The following is a 27993-nucleotide window of genomic DNA, read 5'->3' on the forward strand; positions in this document are numbered from 1 at the left end:
CCTCATGTAGAGATGATGTTTGCACTGAGATGATGGAAATTAGGGATTCGAAGAAATGGAGGGAAAGAGAGGATGCATGCCAATTATGGAAGAACAGCCTGTGCAGAGGTCTTATAGAGTCAGGGGAAGGAGTGTTATGGAGGGAAACAACAGGAAGTTCATTTCATCTAGAGAAGGGGATTTGTGGAGCACTGCATCATAAGACTATAAAAGTAGGTTAGAACCAAGTTGTTAGGGACTTTAAATGCCAAATGGAAGAGTTTGTATTTAATCCTTAAGGTAATAGGGAGCCACTGGAATTTGTTGAGTGCTCTCGCACCCTGGCCAGATCTGTGTTTTAGGAACATCACTTTAGCAAGCACATGGAGAATCAAATAGTGAGGGGAAAGACATGAAGCAGGGAATGGACATGCACTAAATATCTTCCATCTGTAGGGGCTCTGTGCTAGGTGTTGGAGATGCAAGGATAGCTATGACAGCCTCTGCTTTTAGAGATCCCACAGTCTAATAAGGGCAGGGTGGCAGTAGGAAGGGAAGGGCATCCATGATATATGATACACAAGAGAGTGAGATTAAGTGCAAAGGAGAGGTTCAGGCAAAGTCCTTTGAGAAATTTGAGAAGGAACAGCTCAGTTTCACCTGGCATATCTGTCTGTCTGAGGGGTAAGGTGTGATAGGAAAGGCTTTATGGAGAAAATGACATCTCATTTGGGCTTTGATAGAAGAAAGACTATCAGATGGAGTTGGAAGAGTATACTTCAGAGGTACAGAGATGGTAGGAAGAGAATGGAAGTCAAAGAATACTCCAGTTAGCTGAAGCACATAACACACAAAAGAAAGTAATATGACATAAATAGGTTGGAGACCAGATTGTGGAAGAGCTTGAATTTGGAGTGAGCTGTTGATATGGGAGCCCATAGGTAATGGGGGAGATGCTGAAGGTTTTTGATTGGAGCAACAACATAATCATATTTGTGCATTTAGAAGATTCATACACATAGAGATGTGGAAAATATATTGGAAAAGGGAGAGAGTTGAGGCTAGAATGTTCCACAGAGGCAATTATATTTTTTCTACATGAGAAAAAAGAAGAACCTAAGCAAGTATGCATGATTCTGTGGGAGCAAAAAGGAGGGACTGGGTGTCCCCTTGGGCAGTTCTTCTCCAGAGGCAGACAATTTTTTATCTCAAGGAGACAGAGCCTAATGAAACTCTAATACTAAAAGCTGCCTTCATCTCCCCCCAACTCCTTGCTGATGGACAATGCTATATCTCTTCCGGGGAGATACGTGTTTCTTAGAATATTCAAGTACCTCAATTCTCACTGTGCCTTTTCCAAAAGAACCTTTAATTTCCCATTTATCATGTTTTTCCTCTTGTGCTTTTCCCCAATACCCACTTCTGAAGGTCCTGGTGTTGGAATTCAACCCCTTGTTTATGGAAAAGGACACTGAAGCTAAGGGATGTGTGAGAACAGAGACAACTACTTCTCCTAGATGGTTTTAGTGTCATTTATCTGCCTGAAAATAGAACATTTGACCAGAGGGCTAATCTTTTCCTATTCTTTTATTCTATGACTCTAATATTATGGTGGGATAACAGTGGATGTACCAGCAGGACTAAGTGGGAGAGGAAGTGTAAGTTTCTTGAGGGCAGGTAAGGTATTGTTTTTGTCTTTGTTTCCTTAGCATCTCACACAATACCTTGCATGTAGTAGGCATTTATGAAATGAATGTTGAATTAAATTGGGGAAAAAAAAAGATTCTGATGGTTGGGGCCTGTTTCTGAAAGGCTTGATATACTCTGGAACTCCTCTGCACCAGCTGGACTCCCTTCCCTAAGTGCTTAGGTACATAATGTTGCCAGGCAGTGTTTGTGGGAGCCTGAAGTACAGACACTTTAGAAAGGTAAACATTGTGGGCAAATCCAAAGAGAGTTTTCTGTCTCAATTTGGGCACAGCTAGACAGCTGCTATGTCAGGAGATGTGACCCTCCTCATCTTTATGAGATCTCAAGGAGAATGCTCTGCAGCATTTGGGGTTGGGAACAGAGTACCCTCCTTCACACCTTGCTGTGGGCAGAGACTGATATTTGATATTGTGAGACATACAAAGATGAACAAGGTATAATGCTTGCCTTCAAGATGCTCCCATTTAGGAGAGGTAACACATACACACAGATAACTATAACACATCATTAGAAAGTCATATGTCATAAAAGGAGAAACAGAGTGAGACTGGATTTGTGGGAAGGATAGGACTCTCGTAGCTTGTGAGTGGAGTCAGAATCAGGAAAGAAGTCAATATCTGAGTTGAGTTTTGAAGGATTGGTAGGCTTGGATAGACTGTGGAATGGAAAAAGAGTATTTTAGGTCCTGGGAATCATAGATTTCTAGAGCTATAAGGGATTTTAGATGCTGGTGAGTCCAACTCCCTCACATTACAGATTAGGAAACAGAGAAGTGGCTTGCCCAAGGTAATACAATTAGTAAATGCCTGAGAGTGATTTGAATTCATGACTTCCTAAATCCAGGTCTATAATCCTATCTATTTATGACTTAGTTGGAAGTAATGATATGAGCAAAGGTATAAAGGCAGAGAAACATGGGAATATCTTTAGATGGTACTGTCTGATGACATTGTAGGCAACTTCACAGGATTGTAGATTTAGAAATGGAAAGGACTTTCTGGACCATCTCTTAATACCCCCACCCCCATTTTATAAGTTGAGGCCCAGGGAAGTTAAATTATTTGTCCAGGATCATATAGGTAGTAAGTTCTTTCCACACCATCATATTGAAGAAGTGTAGTAGGAGAAAGAAGAGATGACATTGTACAATGGGAAGAGTTCTGGTCAGAGGCTCAAATCCAATTTCTATTCCTTCCTACTTGCATGACCTTGGGCAAGGCAATTAACCTGCCAATTCCTCATTTTCATCACCTGTAAAAATTAAGGAGCAGCTAGGTGATTTAGAGGATAGTGAGCCAGGCTTGGAGACAGGAAGTCCTGACTTCAGAAACTTCTTAGCTATGTGATCCTGGGCAGGTCATTTAACTCAATTGCCTAACCTTTACCTCCCTTTCTTGTAAGGAGTTACTACCCCTTACTAGATAATTTGTTATGGCTCATTAGATGAATTTTGTTCTAGCAAAGTAACTGAAAATTTCCCAGGTTTTGTCAAGCTTCCTTTAAGACCTCCTTAGCACCATAGGATCAGTCCCCAAAATGCCCAGACAGTCAGTTGGTAACTGCCTCCCAAGGCACTCTGGAAAAATTCTCTCACCCATAATTCTTCTCCAAAATTCCATTTAAAGAAACCTAACTTACCTCTCTTTATGCATTTACAAATCATTTATGTTATTTATCTCTATGTCCTAATGAATTCTTAATTAATTCCTGACTACCAAATATCCTACTACACCTTCTGCCTTAGGACTGATACCAGTATTGATTCTAAGACAGAAGGTAAAGGTTTAAAAAATTAAGAGATTAGACTGTTGTTAGTGATTTCAGACTCAGCACTCTTTTTGACCCCATTTAGAGTTTTCTTGGCAAAAATACTGAAGTGGCTTGTCATTTCCTTTTCGATATCATTTTACAGATGAGGAAACTGAGGCAAATGGGATTAAATGACTTGTGTCTGAGGCCAGGTTTGGACTTAGGACGATGAGTCTTTCTGACTTCAGGCCTGGAGTCCATATAGCTTCCCAAGGGATTAGACTGGCTGATGTCTAAAGCTTTTCTGGACTCATAAACTGTCATAGTTTGGACCCAGAATATAGGATGCCTTGAATACTAGACAAAGGAATCTGACCTTTATTCAGCAGATACTCAAATAAGACTTCTATTAGTTCACAGCCCCTACCAAGTCCTGGCTTTATCTCTTATTCACTCTTTGACTTTGGACAGGTAACCTAAATTTTTTTGTTCCATACTTTTCTCTTTTGTAAGATGGGGTTAGTAATCATTGCACTAACACTCCCTCACAGAACTGTTAGGAAGAAAGTTCTCTTAAATAGTAAAGTGCTTATAAATGAGTCATTATTATGGTTAAGGTTATTAATTCTCTGTCCCCTCAATGGAATAACTTAGTTTGGTGTGTGAGATCCAATCATCTGCTAAATCTTACCAGTTATATATTGGCAAGTCTGGCTTCCATCCATATCTCTTTACCTCTAAGTCCTCCACCTTTGTTTAGGCTTTCATCGCTTTTCAGTTGGACTACTGCAACAGACTCCTAATTGGCCCTCCTGCTTCCAGTCTCTATCCTACACTTAGAAACCAAATTGATATTCATGAGCACACCACTCCTCTTGCTCAGAAATGCTCAGTGACTCCCTGTTGCTTCCAGAATAAAAGATAGAATCTTCAGACTGCCATTTAAAGCTTTCTGCAATATGGTTCTCATTTACCTTCCTTTATTTAATGTTACTTCCCTTCATGAATTTCCCATTCCAGTTGGATTGGCTTGTTAGTTGCTTACTATATGTGACATTCCATCTTCCACCTTTGCATAGGTTGGCCCTTGTGTCTAGAATATTCTCCCTCCTCACTTCTACCTTGAGGAATTCCTAGATTTCTTCTGAGCACATGGGTGCCACATCCTATCTGAAGCCTTTCCAAGTCCTTCTGGGTATTAGTGCTCCGACCCTCTTGAAATAACATTATGTATACTTTTCATTTGAAAGGCAATTTGATGTGGTAGAAGGGTGTAGAGTTCTGACCTTGGAGAAAGACCTGGGAATGCAATGGAGAAAAATTTATTAAGCACTTAATTCTTGGTAAAATACAAATAGAAAAATGAGTCAGTCCCTGTGTTTGAGGAGCTCCTACTCTAATTGGAGGAAACTATACATAAAGGAGGGTCAAGTTCATGGCAAATTGGAAGGGCCAAATAGTATTTGGATTTTGGTAAGGAAAGTAAAAGAACTGATTAATAGAACAAGGAAGATATACTTTTACATATAAATATTTATATGTAGATATAAGATATAAATATATATATTTTTGTCAAATGATGCCTTTTCTAGTGTGGGAAGGGGTGGGCGGAAGAGAGATACCTGGGAACTTAAATGTAACAAATAAATACATTTTTTTAAAAAAGGGTAGCTGTCAAGGCCACAACAACCTTGGAAAGCGTTGGGCAGGGCAGATGGTCCCTAGCCAAGAAGGTAGTTATGCCTAAGGGTCAGAGTAGAGTGGGACTCTGTGATACCTGCAACAGAGATAGGGATCAGCAATCCAGCTGAGAGGAGTAACAGAGACAGGTAGGAACTGGGCAATGAAGATTGGATTGGGTAAAAGGAAGGCTTGTGGCTCCCCACTATATACTGTGGTGCTGGTCTTCGTAGTTGGGCCACTCATTGACAAGTTGTGGTGGGAAGAGGAAAGTTCCCAGTTCCCCACAGGGTAATCCTTTGGTGGCACTGGTCCCCATCGACAGAGAAGCATCATGGTGTTCCACTATTTAAGAACAGTGCCTGGCTTATAGCAAGTACTTAATAAATGATTATTCATTGACTTCTTGGTAAAGTGGCTGGAAAATCATTTCAACCTGGGTTCAAATCTAGCCTCTTCCACATATTAGTTGTGTGGCTGGGGAGATCACTTCATCTCTCAGTACCCAAGGCAAATTCTCTAAGATTTTATTTATTTAAACAACCCTTATCTTCTGTCTTAGAATTGGCACATAATGTCAGTTCCAAGGCAGAAAACCAGTGAGGACTGGGCTATTGGGATTAAGTAATTTACCTAGGATCACAAAACTAGGACGTGCCAAGTAAAATCTGAATCTAGACCTCCTGACTCCAGCACTGTCTCTTTATTCATTTCTAGGACTTTAAATTTCAGAACATTTGCTAATATGAAATGATAGATCTTCCTCACTTGGAATTCCCTATTAGCACCAGTGAAAGCAGAGGTCTGGACCAAAAAAACCCTAAATAATCCTCTAGATATGAACAATTTTTGGTTCTGTGATTTTATCAATATAGGGAGCTCCTTGGGAACATCTTCATTCCACTATTGCAGATCAGTGACTCTTTGAGGTTAAAAGATTATATAATCTAGTCTTAGAGAGTTGCCTGGAGACACAGAAAATTGAGTGACTTGCTCCTGGTCATGTATTAGTATGTGTGAGAGGAAGGATTTGAACTCAAGTCTTTTTGACTTGAAGGTGAGTCCTTTCTGTGAAGTCATACTGCTTCTCATCTTGACCAGTTGCTTAATTCATGTTTGTTGGATTGAATGAAGGTGAGTGAGAAATGAAAGGCTAGCAAAAGAAAAATGATCGTTTTGTCTTTTTGGTAAAAGCTCCTGCAAGGAGAGTCATTTTTCTCTGGTGGTAGGAAGCATTCTATTATTTATTTGAATGTTAATTTGTAGTCTGCAGAGAATCCCCTGCTGCTGCTGCTGCTGCTAAGATGTCAGTAGATTCATCAGGCTGAAACAAGCATTAATTAATAGATGGTAGATGTAGTTATATTCAGGTTCTTGGTCCATTGCTGCCTAATATCTGGGCCCTTCCCCCCATGAAGAGAGGGCCAAGCTCCAGGAGAATTGCTCCAGGGGATCACAAAATGGCAGTTATCACTGCTTTGTTAATTCTTTTTTTTTTCTTAACCTTTATCTTCTATCTTAGTATCAATTCTAAGACAGAGGAGCACCAAGGGCTAGGCAAATGGGGTTAAATGACTAGCCCAGGGTCACACAGCTAGGCAGTGTCTAAGGCCAGATTTGAACCCAGGGCCTCCCAACTATGCTACTTCCACTGTGCTACCTAGCTACCCTTGCTGCATTAATTTTGTTTAAGGATTTGAGAGCCCTTTGGTATAGTGAGGCTAGGTGCTAGGATAATTGTTGTAATTGCCATTGGCTTACATTTCTATATCTTAAAATGTATTTTCTTCACAACTACCCTGTGTGGGTAGCTCGAAGGGCAAGTATCATTTGCCTCATTTGACACACGAGGAAACCAAGAGAAAGGAAGTGACTTATTCAGAGTCACCTTGCTCCTAAATAGTAGATAGAATTGAGACTTGAAGCCTGACTTCTGAGGTCAGGGCTCTTTCTAATAAGCCACATTGTGGTTTGAAAATAGCTAACTGTGAGCACTTTTGCAGTCATTAAACTCAGGCTGATCAATCTTGTACTATTAGGAGAGGGAGAAGGAAGTATCACCCCAAAAAACCAAAGAAGGGAAATGAGCCTGGGGTTAGTTCAGTCTCTGATGAAAGAGAAACTGATCAAGCCCTTCTTGCAGGCTCATCTGATGCTCACACTTTGGGATGGGATGGGAAGAATCCAGACTAGGATCTGGGATATCTGGGTTCCAATTGATGTTGCATAGGATTAGTTGTGTGATCTTAGCTAAGGGTTCCCACTTTCTTGGCCCCAGTTGCCTCATCTATTAAATACGAGTGGTTGAAATAGTTGCAGTCTAAGGCATCCCTTCCAGCCCAGATGCTCCATAAATCCATGAACTGTGTCAGTATCAGTGCCTGGGGCTCATTGAGAGAGAATATTCATGTCAGGCCATGGAGAAAATCAGTCTGTGACATTTGTTCAATACTGTGGCCCATGGAGAACGGTCAGGAAGAGCCTTCAGCCTTTCCTAGTTGCTCAGTGAACCTGGTAACCAGCTAAGAGGGTGAAGATGGTCCACAATGCTCCTAGCATTTCTCACTAGCTCTTTACTCAGCCTTACTCCCTACCTCCTTTCCCTTTCACCTGAGCCGTGGAATAGGTGAGGTGTCTGGCTTCTGACCTGCTGGGCAGACCTCAGTGAAAGGCTTTGAGGCTCCATTAGACCTAGAGGAGATGATGCAGCATTAAACAGAGGTCTTTCTCAGCCTCCAGAAGAGAAGGTCAACAGAGGCTCCCAGACCCGAATCTGTCTCCTGGCTGGCCCGGATCCCAGCGTTTGTGTCTGTCTGTGGCCACAGGAATTGATTAAGTGTGGATGGAGCCCAGGGAGAAGGGGCGGATCTCTCCATGGCATTAACAAGCAAGAAGGGATGTGGGCTTGTAGGCAGAGGAAGAAGTGCTGAGCTCCAAGTCTGACCCTAGCTGACCTCTTTGCGGTTCTGATTCTTTGTCAGGAAAGTTGAGATCGTTTTAGTGGCTTTTTTAATGAGATTTGAGAGCCTGGGAAGAAACCTGCCGTGATGTGTGAGGAGCTATTATAAAAAGTGAACTTTAAACTGGCCTTTGCACACGGTTCTTTTAACAGTAACTAGACTAACCTGTTTTTTCTCCCTGGGTTTTCTTGTCCTTGTCCCCTGACTTGGCCTGATGCTGAGCCTTGCAAACAGTAGGAGCCGAACTAGATTAGAAGAATTGGGACACAGTTTCACATTGGACTTGCTTCATTTTCCATGCTGTATTCTAACCATCTGACTGCCCAGAATGAGCAGAACACGGAGCTTTGAACATAGTAGGCTTTCAATAAATGCTAGTTTTATTGCTTGTTGAATTGAGCTGTCCTAGGTAAGGCCCTGCTGAGACTTGAGACTATGAGTCTTCTTAGGGCTTATAGTCAGTATTGATCAGCAGGAACTTGTTCATATTCTCATAGTTCTAAAGGCTGGAAGGGGGTAAATACTTCATTTTTAAAATGAGCTGTGGGAAGCCCAGAGGTTAAGTGACTTCCCCAAGGTCACAGGTAACAAAGATAGGATTTAAACCCAGGTTTCCAGGCTCAGATCCATTGGTGACTACAATGAAAAAGCATGGCCACAATGGAAAGGGTCAAAGTTGATGGCTGCAGGACTTGGAAAGGCATTTTGGTGGGATTAAACCTTTTACCAAAATAGGTTTGGTGAGCAGATGTCGAAAAGAACAGATACAAAAGCACAATTAGAAAGCCAGGACAAAAGCAGAGAGCCAAATAGAAAGGTAGGTCCTGCTCAGAGTTCAGGAACAATAGCCAGAGTTCTTCAAGGAAGGCGAGTGGTATGAACAGAATGCCTTACCGAGTCTTACCTTTTATCAGGTGAGTCAAGATCTCCTGGACAACCTTGCCTACAGCAGGATGACTGTCCAGACTTGGGAGGAGTCAGGCCTTCTGAGGGGTTTTAGGCTCTTTGACTCCTTTACTTCCGGAGTTCATAGGGGAATAGTAGAAAGAATTAGGCGTATTAGTATGGTTAAAAGAACTAGGGGACTTGGAGTCAAATGACTTCAGTTCACTTTTTAGAGGCAAAGAAGTGGTAGAGTGGATAGAGTACCAGGTCTGGAGTCAGGAGGACTCATTTCTGAGTTCAGATCTGGCCTTAGACACTTCCTATCAGCATGACACTAGGAAAGTCACTTAACTCTGTGTCTCAGTTTCCCCATCTGTAAAATGAGTTGGAGAAGGAAATGGCAAACCACTCTAGTATCTTTGCCAAGAAATTCCCCCAAATGGGGTCATGAAGAGTTGGATACAACACAACTGAACAACTCTCATTTATTAGCTTTATGACTTTCTAAGATTCTGTTGAGTCTTGACTCAGCCAAAAGAAAAAGTATGTTTTTATATAAGACATAGGTTCCATTTCCTAGCCATGTGACCTTGGACAAGTCACTTGATGCTGTGTGCCTGCTTTCTCATCTGTAAAATGAGTTGAAGAAGGAAATGGCAAGCTACTCCAACATCTTTGACAAGAAAATCTCAGATGAAGTCATGAAGATTTGGATACAACTGAACAATAGCTCTTACTTATTAGCTCTATGATATTATATTCTATGATTTTGTTGAACCTTGACTGAATCAAAAGAAGGAGATATTTTTTAGAAAAGACATGGGCTTCACTTCTGAGTGACCCTGGGTAAGTCAATAAAGCCTAATTGGTCAGCTCTTGCTGCTCTTCTGCCTTGGAACCATGATATTGGTTCCAAAACAGAAGGTAAAAAGTTTACAAAATATAAAAGGGAGGGGGCAGCTAAGTGGCTCAATGGATTGAAAGCCAAGCCTGGAGATGGGAGGTCTTGGGTTCAAATCTGACCTCAGATACTTCCTAGCTGTGTGATCCTGGGCAAGTCACTTGACCCCCATTGCCTAGCCCTTATCACTCTTCTTCCTTGGAACCAATACACAGTGTTGATTCTGAGATGTAAGGTAAGGGTTTAAAAAAACATAAAAATTAAAAATTAAAAAGGAAGACATAGACTCTCTGAGCCCCAGAAATGAGTTTTCCATACCTCTTGACCTTATTTTCCTATGCTTGCATATCTCATGCCCTTGATTTCAATTCAAGAAATGTTTAGTGGCCTCCTCATCTTATGACCCTATTGCTTTAAGTCTATGATCTTTACAACATTACTATAATGATATATAACACTTGCAGATCAGAAACATACTTTTCCTCCATTATTGCATTTGACCTTATGATGGGTTTGTAAGGTAACAACCTTGTTTTCTTGGGTACTCACACAACATTAAACATTTTTGAATGAGAAAATTGAAGCTCTGAGAAGTTAGTTGACATGTCTAGGATCATATAGCTAGGACATGTCAGAGGAAAAATTTGAACCCAGGTTTGTCTTGGTTCAAGGCCCATTACTTTTCTCCCTATATCACATAGCCTTCCTATCTATGACAGTGTGTACAAGAGCTAACGGGGTAGAGATGTGATAGACATTGCTCTCCAGGAGCTCACTATCTAATATCTGACTTGTCTCTTGGTGATGGAGCTGGAGGACCACAGCCATGAGTGGTTCTGTTTCTTCCCCGATTCCTTTCTGAAAGAGAGAATCTGATGTGATCTATGTTTGGATAAAGGCAAAACTAACAGGTTTGTTTCATATGAACTGCTTCTGTTAACTGCCCCTCTTCCCATCTGCCCTCCAATGTTGCTGTATTGAGTAAAATTTGTTTCCATAATGTTTAGACCTCTAGGAGAACTCATATGAATATTCTTTTCTGGGATGGAGGAAGAGGGTTTGGGAAGAGCCCTTTCCTAGTTCAGGCCATCTTGGGTGACTGCTCTTAGATAGTAAAACCTGCTATTATTGACTCCCATTCTGAGCACACTGGAAGATGCACTGAAGAAAATAGGGAGGGGCCATTTGACTGCATTTAGGATTCCCAACTTAGGAAGTCTCCCATTTTTAGGACTTGAATATGTTTTTAGTAAGAAGGCACATTTTGGGACTCTGAGTTGCTATGCTTCCATTTTTTCCCCAAAGGTGCTACAATAGATAACTCCCTCGATAATGACTGTATAAGGTAGAGTACATAGTAGATGGTTTGCCAGATTGTATCCTCAGTGTTCTCATCTGTAAAATTGATTAATAATTCCTATGTAGGGTTGTCATGTAGCTCAAATGAGATCATATATATATATATATATATGTGTGTGTGTGTGTGTGTGTGTGTGTGAGAATTGTTAATTAATTAAAAAATGTGTGCTCAGGGCAGATTATCCAAATTATTTCCCCATCCTCAGCTTGTTTTGATCTTGGTATTCTCCCTTAGGAAAGAAAAAATAGAATCTTTCCAGTGAAGCAAGAGGAGAATCCTGAGGAGACAGGAAATCATGTCATATGAAGAACATTTGAATGAACTGGGGATTTTTAGCCTAGAAGCAAAAAGACTATCATATGAAAAAGAGATTTCACTTGTTCTGCTAGGCACCAGTGGGAAGATCTAGGAATAGTGGAGGGAAGTTGCAGAGATATATATTTTTTATTTGAAGTGATGAAAAACTTCCTTATAATTTGTCCCATCCCAAAATATAATGCAACACCTTGGAAAGTAGTAAGCTTATTATCTCCAGTGAGAGGTTAAACCACCAATCATTGGGTATGTTTTAGAGGAGATTTTCTGTGCTATAAAAGTTAGACTGGAAGCCCTCGGAGGTCCTTTCCAACTATATAATCTTGTAAATTTGGTTTTGGGATCTGAGATCAAGGAGATTTAAACCCCATATTTGGAGACCATTCAGAATAAGATCAGTGGCAACAAATAGGTCATTTTGAGAGGAATGGCCACACAAAAGCCTACAATGAACCTAGCCCCATATTTAGATGGATGGGAGTGGGGCACATGGTTCCTACCCATATAGGACTTAAAGTCCACCTGGATGAACAAGATATAAACATGCAAAAAAGTTAATCATACAGGAGATATATAAAAGCCCAGTACTAACAATTAGATAAATTTTGTGGGCCTGGGAGAACTGAAATTATGCATGATTAATTGCTAACTGAGTGGTACCGACAGTAAGTAAGTGTTCCAGGAGTGGAGGGGAAGAGAGTTGCTGCCTTAGGAATTTCCCCAAAATTAACTCTATTGGCAACATCTGACAATGTTTGAAGAAGATAATGAAGTTGTTAAATAAGGTAGAATCTCAGATTGTTAAAATTTGTAGAGACCTGAAAGGCTTCTGGGATGCTAGGGCTAGAAAGGATCTTGGAGAAGACCTACTCTGACTCATTTTTTTAAAGAATAATTTCATGTTCTGTCTTTATTTTGAACTTAACCCCCCAAAAAATAAACATTTGCATATGGACAGAAGAATGCAAAAGTTGGATAGTATTAGAAACTATGACATCATTTTATACTACTCCCTTTTTAAAAAATGTGTAGATTAAATTGAACGTATTACTTTCAAAACTGGCTTTTCTGTCTGAGTTTCCTTTTGAACTTCTTTATTTTCTTTGCTATCCACTTAAAAAGTGTTTCAATGGCTTTCTTTCTTTGCTATCACTATTGTTAACCTTGTTCCCCTTCTTTTTCATCATCTACAGAAAGAGAAAAAATAAAAACCTCTTTTTATGAAAAAAACAACAACAACATAGTTAAGCAAAGCAAATCCACCCAGTAGCCATGTCAAAAATATCTATTCTGTATCTCCTAAATATCTCACTTGACCACTTTGGATCTAAGATCACCTAGTTGGGAGGTACCCAACAAATATGCTTTCTAAGACTTTCCCTTTTCATATAATTAAAAGTCCTGTCACTGATGTATATCAGTGATATTTTATTCATTTTCCTTGTTACCCAGGGGTTCTCAGTGCCTGATAGGTAAGCAACATGTTATTTCTACCCCCAGCTCTATGCTTTGGAATCTATGAGAATTGTAATTGGTTGAAAGAGTAAGGAAGGGAGAAGAGAGTTTCACTTTATAGTGAACAGTAAATCCACTGGGACTAAAGACCCACTCTCTTGGTTTTGGTTATAATCTGTAAAACATTAATGTGTATATTACATATTTAGTGGACTCCCCATTTCATGTCCCCTATTGCTTTAAGTCTATCATGCTTACAACATTAACAATAACTGATATATAACACTTGGAGATCACAAACATGATTTTCCATTATTGCATTTGAGCTTTATGGTAGGCCTGGGAGGTAATAGCCTTGTTTTCTTGGTTACTCACACTAAACATTTATTGAATGAGAAAATTGAGGCTCAGAGAGGTTAATTGACTTGACTAGCAACATAAAGCTAGGACATGTCAGAGGTAGAATTTGAACCCAGGTTTGTCTTGATTCAAAGCTGTGGAAGAGAGAAATGGGGAAAGTCTGCAACAAGACAGGAATAGCTGGGACTGATGTCCTGTCATTCAAAGGACAGCATTCTGTTTGGAATGTGACTGGGAGAAATAGGAGGAGGAAGGGGAGCAGACCAACTGAAGTCTGAACTCTTGGTTTGGGAGACAGAAAGGTGTGTGTGGTCCCTTTTGGCTTGGAAGACAGAAGAGGTCTGATGTCTTTTGGCTTTAGACTTAAAGACAGAAAGGAGAAGGGTCTCTTGGCTTGGAGACAGAAGAAAGAAGGAAAAAGTCCAGCTCTCTATGATTTGCTCTGTTGTGATAATTACTGAACTTCCAGACCTATCAGCCATTTTCCCAAATTGAACTATATTCCACCATCCTTCAACCTAAGACTCATTCTAGTTTTAGGGAAATCCCATACCCTCTCTCCTTCCATTTTAATCTTTCCTATCTTCCCCAATAAACCCCTTACTTAATTTAGAGAAGAGAAAGAGTATTTATTAGTGATATCATAAACTCATCCTGAATTGATTTAAGAGACTAATAGAACATCAACAGGAAGGGGAAGGGAAGAAGGGAGGCTGAAGGGAGGAAGAGGGGAGTAGGGGGAAAAGAAGGGAGAAAGGAAGAAGATTAACAGACCTAATCTTTAGTCATCATTTACCATTCAAAATAGTCCCTTATTACAATTTGGCACTGAGACTGACTGAATTCACAATTCCTGAAGACAAAGATGTTTAAGCAAGTGATCTGTGGGGTGGTAGTACTGGCAGCTATTGCAGACTATTGGATTTACAATATCCTGTATAGTACAATGACAAATATGATTGTTGATTCTGTGGAATATATAACCAACACCACAATGTTCATACTCAACATACCATTTCAAAAAGAAGCCATTCTCTGGCAAATCCTGACACAGGTCTATATCATTTCAATGGCTGCAATCCTAAAACTACAGCACATATCATGGTAGTGGATACCAACTTGGAGACTCTAGTTAAGAATATGTTTGAGGAATTCCTGAAGGCAAAAGGGCTAGATTAGATAAAGGATAAGGGAAATGGTCAGGCAGACAATGCACCTAAGGATAAAGACAGAAAGGCCAAGAAAGCAAAGTCCAGTGCACTGGGCAGTGACAATGACAAAGACAAGGACACCAAGGCAAATGATGAGATTGAGAAAATCTTTCCACTTAAAGATGTTACCCAGATATCTAATATAGCTGGTGGGTTGCACTCAAAAGTTCATAGGCATTTTGCTACTCAAGAATTAGATTCCATGAAGAAAAGGTTCCCAAAGTTTATCAATGAGCCCTATAGACCGTATAAAGAGCTATAACGTGCTTTCCAAAATTTTGAACCCAGTTTTGAGGATGTAGAATTTCTTCTGGCAGAACTTTTTAGCCCCCATGAGCATCACCAATTTATTAGATCAGAAAGTGCCCTGACAAGTTGACCTACAGAGGAGCAAAGAGAGGACTTTGATTTCTCTAATCCCATCAGTATGACCTATCTAAGGAAATGCAGGGAGGGCTTGCTCCAAGCCATAAAAATGTGTTGCTCAAAACCAAATGCTTGGAGAAAATTTGATAAACTGGTGCAAAACAAGGGAGAACATCCAGCTTCATTTATTGTTCATCTTTCTGAAACAGCTGAAGCTATAATGGACATAGAAACAGATACGGAAGTCGGTATCTCATGTAAGGAGACAATTTCTGAAAGGATGCACACCACACCTCAAAAAATGTTTTCAAACATTATTTTCCTAAATATGATACAGTAAATTTGACTTAATTAAGAGATGTTGCATCATACATATATGACAGTCACGCAGAACAAAGTAGACAGGTGGCATATTTACAGCAAAAATTGAATGAATCACAGAAAAATTGAAGAGACAAGGAGATTAAAGAAATTAAGAATTTGAATACTGTTAAAACATACCCAAAACCTGCTTATCGGCCAAGAAAAGTGCAGAGAGAGGCAAGGCAATGCTTTTTCTGCCATAAAATAGTCCCTTATTACAAACTTCATCATTTTTTGCCCTATATCACATAGCTTTCCTATAGTGCCAGTATGTGCAAGCCCTTGGGAGCACAGAGATAGGTGTGAGAAGCTATAAATGATATGTTCTATCATAATATTTATTAAGGTACCAGGCATTATGATAGGCAGTGGGGATACAAAAACATTTTTTAAAAGCCCTTGCTTTCAACAAGCTTACATTCAATTAAGGGAGATAACATGTACATATGTAAATATATTAAAGTATTTGCAAATGATCAACCATAATTCCAGAGGACAAAGAAGAAAGCATGTTGCTTCCTTCTTAAGAGAGAGAAGACAGAATCAAGAACCAGTATTTTTTTGTATATAAGTAATATGGGGATTTATTTTGTTTTTCCAAAAGTCTGATTTTTATTTTTTTTAAATGTGTATAAGGAAAAAGTAAGTATGAGAAAACAAAAAAATGTTTGCTAGTTCTAATAAAATAAAATAAAAAATTTAAAGTCTCGAAAAAATAAAGTATTTGCAAAATTGGTACAAGGCAAATGATTTGGAAGAATCAGAAAAACACTTCTGTAAAAAAAAAAAGTTGTATTTGAAATGAATTTCCAAAGAAATTAAATATTTGCAGAGCCAGAAGTCAGGGGAAAGAGTGTTCCAGACCTGAGACACAGCCAATACAAAGACAGAGATGGGAGATAGAGTGTTATGAAAATAAGAAGACCAATATAGGAGGAGAGAGAGAGAGAGAGAGAGAGAGAGAGAGAGAGAGAGAGAGAGAGAGAGAGAGAGAGAGAAGCAATATGTAATGTCTGGAAAGGGTTTAAATGCCAAAGAGAAGATTCAATAATTATTCTTAGAGGTGATAGGGAGCCACTGCAGTTTATTGAGTAGGAAAGTGACATGGTCAGATCTTTATTTTAGGAAAATCAATTTGGAAGCTTTGTGTTGGATAGATTGGAGAAGGAAGAGAAAGACAAGTCAGAGAACCAATAGGAGGCTATTACAGTAGGTTAGGTGAGAGGAGTGGGGGCTTGACCTAGAGGAATAACCCGTGAATGGAGAGAAGGATGCTACTGATGATATGAAAGGAGGACTGATAAGGCTTCACAACTAGTTAGATATATGGAGTGATGGAGAGTGAGGATTCAAAGATTTTGACCCCAAAGTTGTAGACCAGGGTGACTGGAAGTATAGCAAAGAACAAAAGTGCAGTCAAAAGTTTGGTCATACTCTGGGTTTCTGACTTATTATTCTTAGCCAATATACAGATTCTAAAACATTCTATAGGTGTAGTCAATAGGTTAGCATTCACTTAAACTTCCTAATTTGGGGCAAATCATAATCACAAAATAAGCCTCAAGCAGTTACTAGGGGCTAGAATGCAACCCTACAACACATATCCAACCAGAAACTAGACATTTGAGTCTGGAATTTAAGATGAAGGTCTGGATATTATAGATTTCAGAATCATGGATAGGAAAGTGATTGATGAAGCCACTGGAGTAAGATAAATTGACAAGGGAGAGAAGAGTGCTCAGGATAGCCAGGATAGTCTGGGAAGGTATACTAATAGGATGCTGGGAAGCAGTTGAGACAGAGAAGCATAAGTCAGAGGAGTTTTCTTTTTCCACTTTCTCATTCCACTTCCTTAGGTCGATTTCATCATTAAAATAGCCAATTCAACTCATGTTAATGATCACAACCAAGATGATGAATTCAAGGCAATTTAGAGAATTAATCAATGAGAGGAAGAGATACACAGCAGGATAGAATAAGACCGATGGGACTTATTCAAGTCCACTCATGCATTTGTGTTTGTCCTAGCTCTGACCTTTACTTAAAATTATAGTGGAAGTTAGAGGGAAATAGAGTGGGTCTAGAACCTGGAATACATTTCCACTAGATGGATCATGAGAACCTTAGATTTAGAATTGGAACAATCCTTAGAGGCCACGTAGCCCAACCTCCTCATTTTACATTGATTGATCTGTGTTCATATCGGTAATGACAGAGGTGGGATTTAAACCTGGGTTCTCTGACTCCATATAGAGTTGCTTTTCTCTTCCTTCCACTAGATTCTATGCTTTAAGAAGGAGTGGAAACCTATCCTGTTTATGCTTCAACCCATTCCTGCCCAGGTTATGATGGTCTCTTGTTAAATGTAAAAGGCCCTCCTCCCTCGTCTTGTCTGTTTCCTGGAGAAACACAAGGAACCAGATTCACTTTCTGTTGTGTCCCCATGCTTCCTAGAAAGTCAGTGATTCATAGGATTAACAGGAACTCGAGCCACTCCGGCATGCCTACCAGCTGTTTGTTGCTGCAAACTCTGTCACCCACAAGCCTGTAGAAAATAACAAAAATAATGTCACTGCGTGAATGTGAAGAAGGATAGCTTGGTTCTTTGGTCTTTAGGTCCTCCTTGTGGTTCTTCTCATAGTCAACTCTGAATATTGCCTAACTAGAAGAATCTGTGCTAAAAGTTTGGTTTTCACCCAAACTCTGTTGGCTTATTGAAGACTATGTATATATTGTACATGTATAATAAATGTCTGTGGAATGAACAAATGAGCAATTGGGTCTTTTGGGTAAAATGGTTTCTCTCATGGATTTCTCCCTTTCTCTCCTCCTCCTCCTCCTCCTCCTCCTACTTAATATATGCCATATTTTTTATTTTATTATACTTTATATTAATCATTTTGCTACTATCATCAGTGAAGGCATTAGTGAAAACAATAACTGATGTGGAAACCTCCTCCACCAATGCAACTCTTCTATAATAAATAATCTTAGAAACTGCCTGGAATTCTGAAAGTTTAAGTGCCTTGCCCATGGTCAAATAACTAGTCTGTGTACCCCAGAGGCAGAATTTGAATGCAGATCTTCTTGACTTCAAGGCTGGTCCACTACCCCTGATACCATTCACATAATAGATTTTTTTTAAGCTTTTATTTTCTGCCTTAGAATCAATACTGTGTGATGGTTCCAAGGTGCGTGGTAAGGACTAGGCAATGAGGGTTACGTGATTTGCCCAGGGTCACACAGCTAAGAAGCATCTGAGGGCAGATTTGAACTCAGGACCTCCAATCTCTGAACCTGGCTCTCAATCTACTGAGTCACCTAGCTGCCTCCCATATGATAGGTTCTTAATTAGTATTTGTGGGATACATGAATGAATGAGCAGTTGATTTTTAGACTATGGCTTTTGGGTAGAATTACTGCATATGAGGAATCTTCCTTCCCAAATAATAATAAGAATAAAAACAATTCAAATTCATATAATGCTTGGTTTTATAAAGCATCTTTCAGAAATTATTTCTTTTGACTTTTACCACAATCCTATTAGGTAAGTAGTAAAGTTAATATTCTCCTATTTCACAAAAAGAAGAAAATGTGGGATACAGAAAGGTTAAAAGACAGTTCATCGTTGATAAAACTGGGATTCAAACCCGTTTTTTAAAAGCTCTAAGTCCAAGGTTCTTACAACTATATCAGTTGCTTGAGAGTCAGTAACAGTCTGTCCCTCTGATAGAATGGAGAATGGTGAGGGGGCAGAGTCTCCCTCTTGGGGATAAAAGTTGTTTCTAGGACTCAGATCCTATCCTGGAATGGACACAGCTGATAAATTAGTGCTTCTGCTCCAGTCCACAGCAATGCTTAGAGGCCTGGCTTATCAAGCTGTGGGAACCAACTGAACACTCCCTGGAGCAAATTGGACAAGATAGAAAACTAAGACCATACCCCCATTTCCATTATACTGTGCCTTAGGCCACTGTCTCTGAATTCAGGTTCTCCTGTCTCACCCACATTCCTGTCCAAGCCTTGGTTAATTGGGTAGAAGTCAGAATCCCTGGAAGCTCAAGCGTTACCATTGCCTTCCTTGTCAGACTGTGCTTTATTTGGCTCTAATAAAGAATTCACCTTGCTTACTCTCTGCCTTCTAACTGCTCTCTTGAGAGGATTAAAGTATGTTTAAGCATATTGTAACTGTTGATTGTGAATGGCTCTTTCATAGACAGGAATTTGAAATGTTCTATCTCCATCCCATTCCTTTAGGCTGGCATGATCCGTACAGACAAGGACGAATTCTTCATTGAGCCTCTGGAGAAGGGAATGTCAGAGGAGAATGATGGCAGGATGCATGTGGTCTATCGCAGGCCCCCATCTCCAAAGCTCTTTCTCAATGACAGCAGGACCATGTATTCAGGTAAGGCTGAGACCATTCAAGACTGGTGGAGGAAAAAGCCTTGTTGGTTGTTGAGTTGATTAAGATTTCTTCTTTGTCCTTGGTTGTCCATATGTGCCCCTCAACCCTTCCTATCCTGAGAGGAAAGCAAATTGCCAGATTGTCTAGAACTGACGTGTACTGCAACTACTAGAACCCAGGACCATACCTGGAAGGAATTTTCTATTGATCTTGGGGTACATAAAGATAACTGACTAAATCAGAACTATGGATTACAGGAAAAAAAATTTAATTGGCTGATTTTAAATTTTAACTAACCAATTTTTGTTTTGAGAACAGAGGATGCAGGCTTTTTTTGTCTGTGAAGACAAGAATTTTCTACTTGAAGGCAATGTCTTTGATTTGTTTTGAGAGAGAGAAAGAGAGTGAAAATTTGATAAACAAAAGCTTCAAAATCCTAACTTGGCCTTGCCAGTATAGACCATGGAAAATTCTTTCTTTTCTTCATTTTGTTCTAGCTGCTTTCTTGGGAAAGGGGATCAGAAAGAGGTTGTATTTCTCTTGGGAAAAAACTGCCATCTTATATGTTTTTAAGATACTTCTGTTTATGCTATTACACTATTCTGAGTATTTGAGTATTTGCATATTACTTGAGTCCAACCCTCAAGTAATATGCAAATTCTGTCATTAGAAGGACACTGGCTATTTAAAAATATGTTTCTTTTTATTTTTGAAATATTTTTCTGTGTTTCCATGATTCATTTTCTTTCCCTTTCCTCTTCCTTCCCCCATCCCAGAGCTGACAAGCAATTCCACTGGGTTGTACAAATGTTATCACTTGAAACCTATTTCCATATTCTTCATTTTTCCTATAGAGCAATCTTTTAAAGCCTAAACCCCAAATAACATACCCATATATATATATATATGTGATAAGTCATATTTTTTTCTTTTGTGTTTCCCCTAGTTCTTTCTCTAAATGTGGATAGTATTCTTTCACATAAGTCTTTCAGGAATGTCCTGGATAAATGCACTGCTACTAGACACTGGCCATTTTTGAGATCACATACCTTATATTACAGGTGGCTTGAGGGGAGGAGTGAGCACTCCCCATATGTTTTAGTGCCAGGGATTTGCCAGCAAGTAGCAGCACAGGGATCTGATGACCAGACCTTAGAAGTTTGTCCTCTGTGAGTTCTGAGCCCATTTTTTCTTTATCTTTGTGGCTTATAAAAATATTACCTGCTGGGTAATCAGTGGGGATTAGAACAGAAGAATGTTGAAAGCAAGGGGTACAGTGACTCATTTTATTCCATGAAATTTCTTAGCCAAGGAAAATCCTCCAATGAGCTCAGTGCCTTTCTTAGTTTCATAGTTTAGAAAAACGTACCCTAGGACATGGAATACAATGAAGTTACAGTTGAAATGGGTACTTTCAAAATGTACCAGTCAGATAAAAAAAATTGCTCAAAAATTGTCAGGAATGCTCCATTGATGACCTTTAAATAAAGTCCAAAGCCCTTAGCCTGTCATTTTGAGGCACTCTGTGATCTGATTCCAACTATTTTTCTAACTTATACATATGAAAGCGCTCTTTTAAAAACAAAAATGCAGGACTTTTCAGTTATGATTATTAAATTTCAAATTGTTTTGTACCTTCTTTCCAACTTTTTGAAGTCTCTTTGAGCTCTAAAACATATTCCATCTTCTGTTTTCATAGCAGTTATTAATAACATTAAATAAGGCTCCTTCAATCATATCAATACTTTAGCCTTCTCTATGTAAATGATTTCCCTGTTTATATTACTAGTCTTGACCTCTTCCCAGAGGTCCATTCTTGCATATTAAGCTATTTTTAGGGCATTGCTACCTGGATATCCCATTAATGACTCAAATTCAGCATTCTCTTGGAAAAACTGAAATCATCTCACCTCCAAAATTTATCCCTCTTCCACTTTCTCCTTTTCACTCTCTAAATTAGTGATACCACCAATCTTCTCAATCACCCAGGCTCAGGGTCCTTCTTAACTTCTACTTATTCTCCCCTCTTCTCTTTACCCCAATCAATCCTCACATCGTATCAAACTCAATTTCCTTAGTGTTTCTCAAATCTTTTCCTTCCTTCTATTCCAGTTGCTATTATTCTAATATATCCTCTCTCCATACTCTGCTTTTGCCTTTAATTCCTTTCCCTTCCATTCCATTCACAAGGTACCAGAATAATTTATGTAATGTATAGCTCTTTTCCCATCACTGACTTGCTTAAAAATCTTCAGTGGCTCTCCACTACTTATAGTCTGCATATAAAGTCTATTTTGATAATATAGATGTCACATAGTATATATTCAAGAACTTTTTATCCAAAGATCTCAATGATAGAGCTCTAACCCACTTTTCCAGAGTTCTTTCTCACTTTTCTCCTGTGATCTAGTCAAATCTCTTAAATTACCATTTCTTGACTGTGTCCCCTTATCTTCCTACCTCTATATGCTTTCAGTGCCTGGAATGCCTTCACAAATGGCTCCCTAGTGTTTTACCTTAGTGAGGAAGGGAAGGAAAGTTACTCTTTGAAACAGGAAGTAAAATTACAAGCATGGCTCATTCTGTGAAAGAGCAGTACCTGGCCTATTTCAAACAGCTCCCAGTTTTAGGATATTTGTTCTTCCTACCATTCCTGAATGCACTGGTCCTTTCAATTACCTTGCCTGAGATTCAGGGGAGAAATTCATCTTCCTACAACCCTTTGCTACTTGGGCCTGCCCAGTCTCTAAGATTCATCCAGTTTGGGATTTCCTCAAAACCATGTTCTCCCTCAGTATGGGAGATTCCAAAGCTCTGACAAAATGAATAGAGAAGGAACTTTAAAGAGACTGGAGGTGAAGATTTTAAGCCTTTTCAGACTCCATTATTTTTTTTGAAAGTCTTTGTATTTTATTGTATTTTGCTGATTATTTTTGTTTATAATTTAATTTTGTTGTTTTAAGTTCATATATTAATCTGATCAATACTATTCTGTTACACTGAATCATTTTAATCTACTGTGTTTTAACTATTAGATATATTCTATTACCTTTCCCCTATAACTATACTGAACAAAATATTGTAAAAGCCCATAAACAGTTTTTTCTTCCATTTTTCCTTGTTAAATTGTCACATAGATGATGGATGGACTCAACCTGGCTAACAACCTTTGAAAAATTTAATGAGCTAAATATCTCAAATTGATTTTAAGGGGTCTTTAGATATGATTCTTAGATTTTTTATCATTAGTTCTGCCTGATCATCTTATCTGCCTCTGAGTTAAAGGGTCAATTTTAGTAGCTGAAGTGAAGTGCACTTATATCCCCACCTCTTGATTTGTAAAAATATAAATAGCTGAGACATATCACAGTCCCATACCAGAGGAGCTAGGAAATTGTTCCTAGGGTGTGGTACCCCTGGATGGTTCCTAAGAGGGAGCATTTCTTATTTTTAACTCTTCATCTTACTCTACCTTTCTACCAGAATGCTCTAGATTCTTGATGATGTTTTTTAGACCCAACATCAACAGTACAGAGGTCTGTTTGTTTTTTTCCTAGACTCCTCTGCCACATTTTTGTAGTGATGGAAGTAATCGATTAAAAAAATTTCTCAGCCAAGGCTGAAAGATTGTCATTCAGCAGATGTGTGAATCCTAATGATAGTGTGTTTGTTTGCTATTGTCATTAAATGGGCTATTATAACTGTGGGGATTTTGATACTTCTCGAATGTGCATTACCTGTTGTACTATTGTTCTTTATAAAAAACTGTTACATTGTGAAAATCATTTGTACTCATACAGTGGATCATGGTCAAGTTTGAAAAGGAAATGGATCTCATTTTTGTTAAGAAACCTTTGTATTCTACCTTTCCTTAGCTGACACAGTGTGCCAATGATTGTAAGCTATACATTTTTTTATTTTAAAGAACTTTTTTATTATTGCTTTTCCTTGTGTGTGCAATATAGAATTTGAGTTTATTTTTTCTCTCTTTTTGTATTTGAAGCACATGTCACCAGAATTGAGAAGATTTTCTTTAATTTTTTTGATTTTGCAGTAATATAAGTTTAAAATACATTTGCCCTAATGCCAATGCATACCCAAAAGCTTTAGACTATAAAAATTGATTGATTAAAAAAAATTATGGGACTTTGCTTAATGATTCTGATTCCAGGAGAAGGGAATACAAAAAGAGCCATTGGGCAGTGCCAAAGAAGCACAAAGCTACTTGCATAGTGCCAGTTGAGCACAAGGTCAAAGAAATCAAACCAATCCTAAGTGGATTGATGACATTTTGCGCAAAGAGTGCAAGGACTTGATTATGTGTGAGACTTGAGGTTGTGGCTGTTTAACATGTGTTAAATGCAGACTTCCTTGTAACATACACTCTATATTTGGTACATAACATCAATTATTCTGGCTCCATCCTGGCTCCCATTTGCTCCTATAATCTTTCTTTCTTAGTGTGGCAAACTTTCTGTAGTTCTGGCTACCAATTGGGTAAGTGCATAATTGTTTAAATCACTTTAATTGGATCCTGATTCAAGGACCTGTTATAGGTTTATTTTTCCTTTACTTAAATTTTTTACACATAAGACTTTGATAGTCTATATTTCACCAAGAAGTTATCTTTTCTCTTTTATTTGGATTTTTAAAATGTTTTTGATTTCTCTTGCCAATTGATTCATATAACTCAGCCATGCATCCTAAGTGATCCCTGTGTGTTTCAACACCCTCTTCAAGGGGGAATATATTATTATTCTAAAATGCAAAGCTTAAATTCTTTTTGAGAGTAATTTTAGAAGAAGAAGCATGCTACCTCTCTGAATCCAGAAAGTGAATTGTTTGAAGAAGATACCATGAAGATGTCTATACAGACAACACGCTGCATCAGAAGATTCAGAATGAACTTTGGGATGTAGTGATTTGAACTCTGTGGTGTTGAATCCATTTGTTTTGTATGTATACTCTTATGCCAAAGGGGACTGTCCCCTAACTGGCTTTTTGTCAATGTGTCTAGCAATCGTTGTTTTTGTTCTTTTTTCCCTTTTATCCCCAAATTACTGTAATTTAAAAGTTGATTATGTTAAATGATCAAATTGGGGAGACTAGCCCCCCAAAATGATCCTCAGGGGGAATGTGTAATTTGAAATCTGTTATGCTCAAAAAGAACTACAATTCCTGGGAGTCCAGTGACTTCTTGTCATTACTTACTTCCTGCAAACAGAGGATAAATTCAGTGTGCATTCTGGCTCTCACTTTCTCTTTGGCTTGCTGGCAAGGATGTTGGTGGTAAGTGTGGGGATTTTGAATAGGCTGATTAGTCATGGGCACACGTGTTGTTTTTTTTTTATTTGTTATGTTCTTATTCCTTTATTTCTAATGATCATTCATAAATCTCCTAAAATATAATATTTTCATTATTGAGATCTAATTTTAATTTTTACACTGCCATTTAAAATTCCACCTGTCTTTCAAATTAAGATGTTACTTTCTTAGGGGGCAGCTGATTGGTTCAGTGTATTGAGATCCAGGCCTAGAGTTGGGAGGTCCTAGGTTCAAATCTGACCTCAGGCACTTCTTAGCTCAACTGCCAAAGTGATCTTTCAAAAATAAATATCACGGAGGGCAGCCAGGTGGCTTAGTGGATAAAGCATCAGGCTCAGAGATAGGAGGTCCTGGATTCAAATATGACCTCAGACACTTCCTAGATGTGTGACTCTGGACAAGTCACTTAAACTTGATTGCCTAGCCACTTTTCTGTCTTAGAAAGGTAAAGGTTTAAGAAAAAAGAATCAGTGAAATGCTACAATTGGAAAAGTGCTCTTAGAAATCATCTAGTCTTACTTCCTCATCCTATAGGTGAGAAAATAGTCATAGAGTAGAGAAGTACTTGCATATAGTCATACAGATATCAGAAAGCTGGTATTGTGTGTATAGTCCTAGGTTGAATCATTTATTGCAACTGAGCATGCTTCTTTGCAGAGACCTGATATATCATCCAGGGTCTAAACTCCTCAGCCTAGTATCCAAAGTCCTTTAACAATTTCTCTCCAATTTACATTTCAGCCTTGTTCACTATGCTTCAGTCAAACCTGATTATTGGTCTTTCCTCTGTCTTGGTCAGACACCAAGAGCTTCTCTGGTGTTTGACTTGGAATGTTAGGAAGGACACAGGCATTAGGAGCACTTTCAAATGATGGCATGGAGGATAGTGAGATTTTAGGTCATGCCATATAAGGATCACTTAAAAGAACTGGGGCCCTGAAAGAAGAGAAGACCTGAAGATTGGGGGTGTTAGGAATGCCATCAATTTCATCTCCAAATATAGGTATTGTTGTCATGTAGAAGAGTAATATTACACTTATTCTACTTGACTGGAGAGGGAAGAACTGGTATTAGTAGGTGGAAGATATAGATAGGCAGATTTCAGTTTGATATAAAAGCTCCTTAAAAAATGAGAATGGTCTCAAAGAGGATTGGGCTGCTTCTACAGGTCACAGGAAGTCTTTGAGCAAAAGATGAATGACCACTTGTCTGAGACATTGTAGAGGAATTTCCCATTCTTGGATGGGTTTGCCCATGAGTTGTCTTAAAGAGTTGTGATTCTCAGAATTCCTCACGTGGGGCATATGGGATTTAAATTGACCTAGAGAAGTCTCTAAAAAGATCCACTGCTGATTTTTAAATAATTTTAGCATAATTTTATTGAAAATAAATTTCATTCCCACTGTTCTATTTATAGGAATAGGAATGAGATAGGCCTGAGAGGTTAGTGGCACTCCAGGGTCCTCTGATCAACCTCAAAACTTTACTTCTAGAATGGTTACTCTTGCCACAATCCCTTCTATGATCCTTGTCAGATTCACCTGCAAGAGACCTACTGAGTGCAAGAGGCCCATGATAACCAGAAGGGTCAGTATGTATGACTGCAGCTGAATTGGAACAAGAAGTATCAGATTTATGACCTGTGATTGCTAAAAGACAAGATTAATTGTTAAATAAATGGTTTAAGCAATAGGTACTGGTATGGTCAAGAGTCAGGAAAACTGTGTCCCTGCCCACAGCACTAACATTAGGCAAAACTCTTCCTCATCCAGGTCTCAGTTTTCTCATCTGTAAAATGAAGGAATGGAACAAGATGATTTCTAAGGCCCTTTGTGGCAGGGTCTGCAATTTCTTTAGTCTTCCCTGAGAATGTGAACAACCACCTCACTCCAAAACAGTGACCCACTGATATTGCTGTTGTTGGGGCTGGCCAGAATTCAGGATCATGATGAACTCCCTAGGAAAGGCTCTGGAACAAGAATTATTTATTCCCTGGGTGTCTAGGATGTTGATCCTGTATGCCAATCACCTTTGGAGGGCGGTGTTGCATGTTTGTCCTAAGTTTATAGACCTGATGTCACCCTAGACTTAGCTGTACCTGGAAGCCATATGTCTCAGCATAGTGGCATGACCGGGGGCCCCCAGGCACACACATTCTGAAGATAGGACACATTTCACAATCTCAGTTGAAATGGAGGTTGTGAACTCATAGTCCAAACAGGTAGGTTTTCTAGGAGCGTGATTGACATTCACAGATGATAAGGCATTTTTCTTCTCCATTAGCATATCAGGGATCTTCTTAGTAATAGTGGCCTGTGGAGCTCTTGGTTTCTTTGACAGAGACCTAAGAGGCAGTAGGGCTTCCAGTCTAAATTTAGAATTAAGAGCCCTGGGTTGAAATCCCACTTTGACCCTTACTTAGCTTTGCAATGATGGGGGGAAAAACAGTTTTCCCATCTGTATTTGCTCATCTTTGAGCAAAAGATGAATGAGCACTTGTCATTCATCTTTTGATGAAGGGAAGAATAAGTCTCTTACCTACCTTAGGGTTGTGATGAGGAAAGCATTTTGTTAGCCTTAAAATGCTAGAGATGTGAGATAAAAAACTGAGACAGCTAAGTGGTACAGTGGATAGAGCATTGGGTGGGAGGCAGGAAGACCTGAATTCAAATTCAGGCTCAGGTACATTGGAGCTCTGTGATCCTGGGCAAATCAAGCTCTCTCTTGTCTCAGTTTCCTCAACTGTAAAATGGATATTGAATTGAATGAACTTCCTCAGGTTGTTGTAAGCATCAAAGGAGATAATATTTGTAAGGTACTTTTTAAAGCTTTAATGTGCTTTAGAAATAATAGCTATTAATATTGTTGTTATTTATGAAATTACCGAAATCCCTGGCAGTAGTAGGCTTCAATGAAATAGAAGCATATTTGCCCAAAGCTATGGAATGATTTCCCCCCAGGAGGTG

The 27993-nt window shown here is 39.0% G+C and overlaps 1 protein-coding gene across 3 annotated transcripts in view; it reads left to right on the forward strand.

Annotated features, from left to right (window-relative positions):
• Positions 1 to 27993, forward strand: part of ADAMTS2 (ADAM metallopeptidase with thrombospondin type 1 motif 2) — a 535678-nt gene that overhangs the window by 138806 nt on the left and 368879 nt on the right. For all 3 annotated transcript variants that reach the window (XM_007473888.3, XM_056811480.1, XM_056811479.1), the window contains one exon: positions 19552 to 19702. In XM_007473888.3, coding sequence (XP_007473950.1) covers positions 19552 to 19702 — 151 coding nt within the window. The remainder of the gene's footprint in view (positions 1 to 19551; positions 19703 to 27993) is intronic.

This window comes from Monodelphis domestica, chromosome 1, assembly GCF_027887165.1.
Source record: "Monodelphis domestica isolate mMonDom1 chromosome 1, mMonDom1.pri, whole genome shotgun sequence".
Lineage (NCBI taxonomy): Eukaryota > Metazoa > Chordata > Mammalia > Didelphimorphia > Didelphidae > Monodelphis > Monodelphis domestica.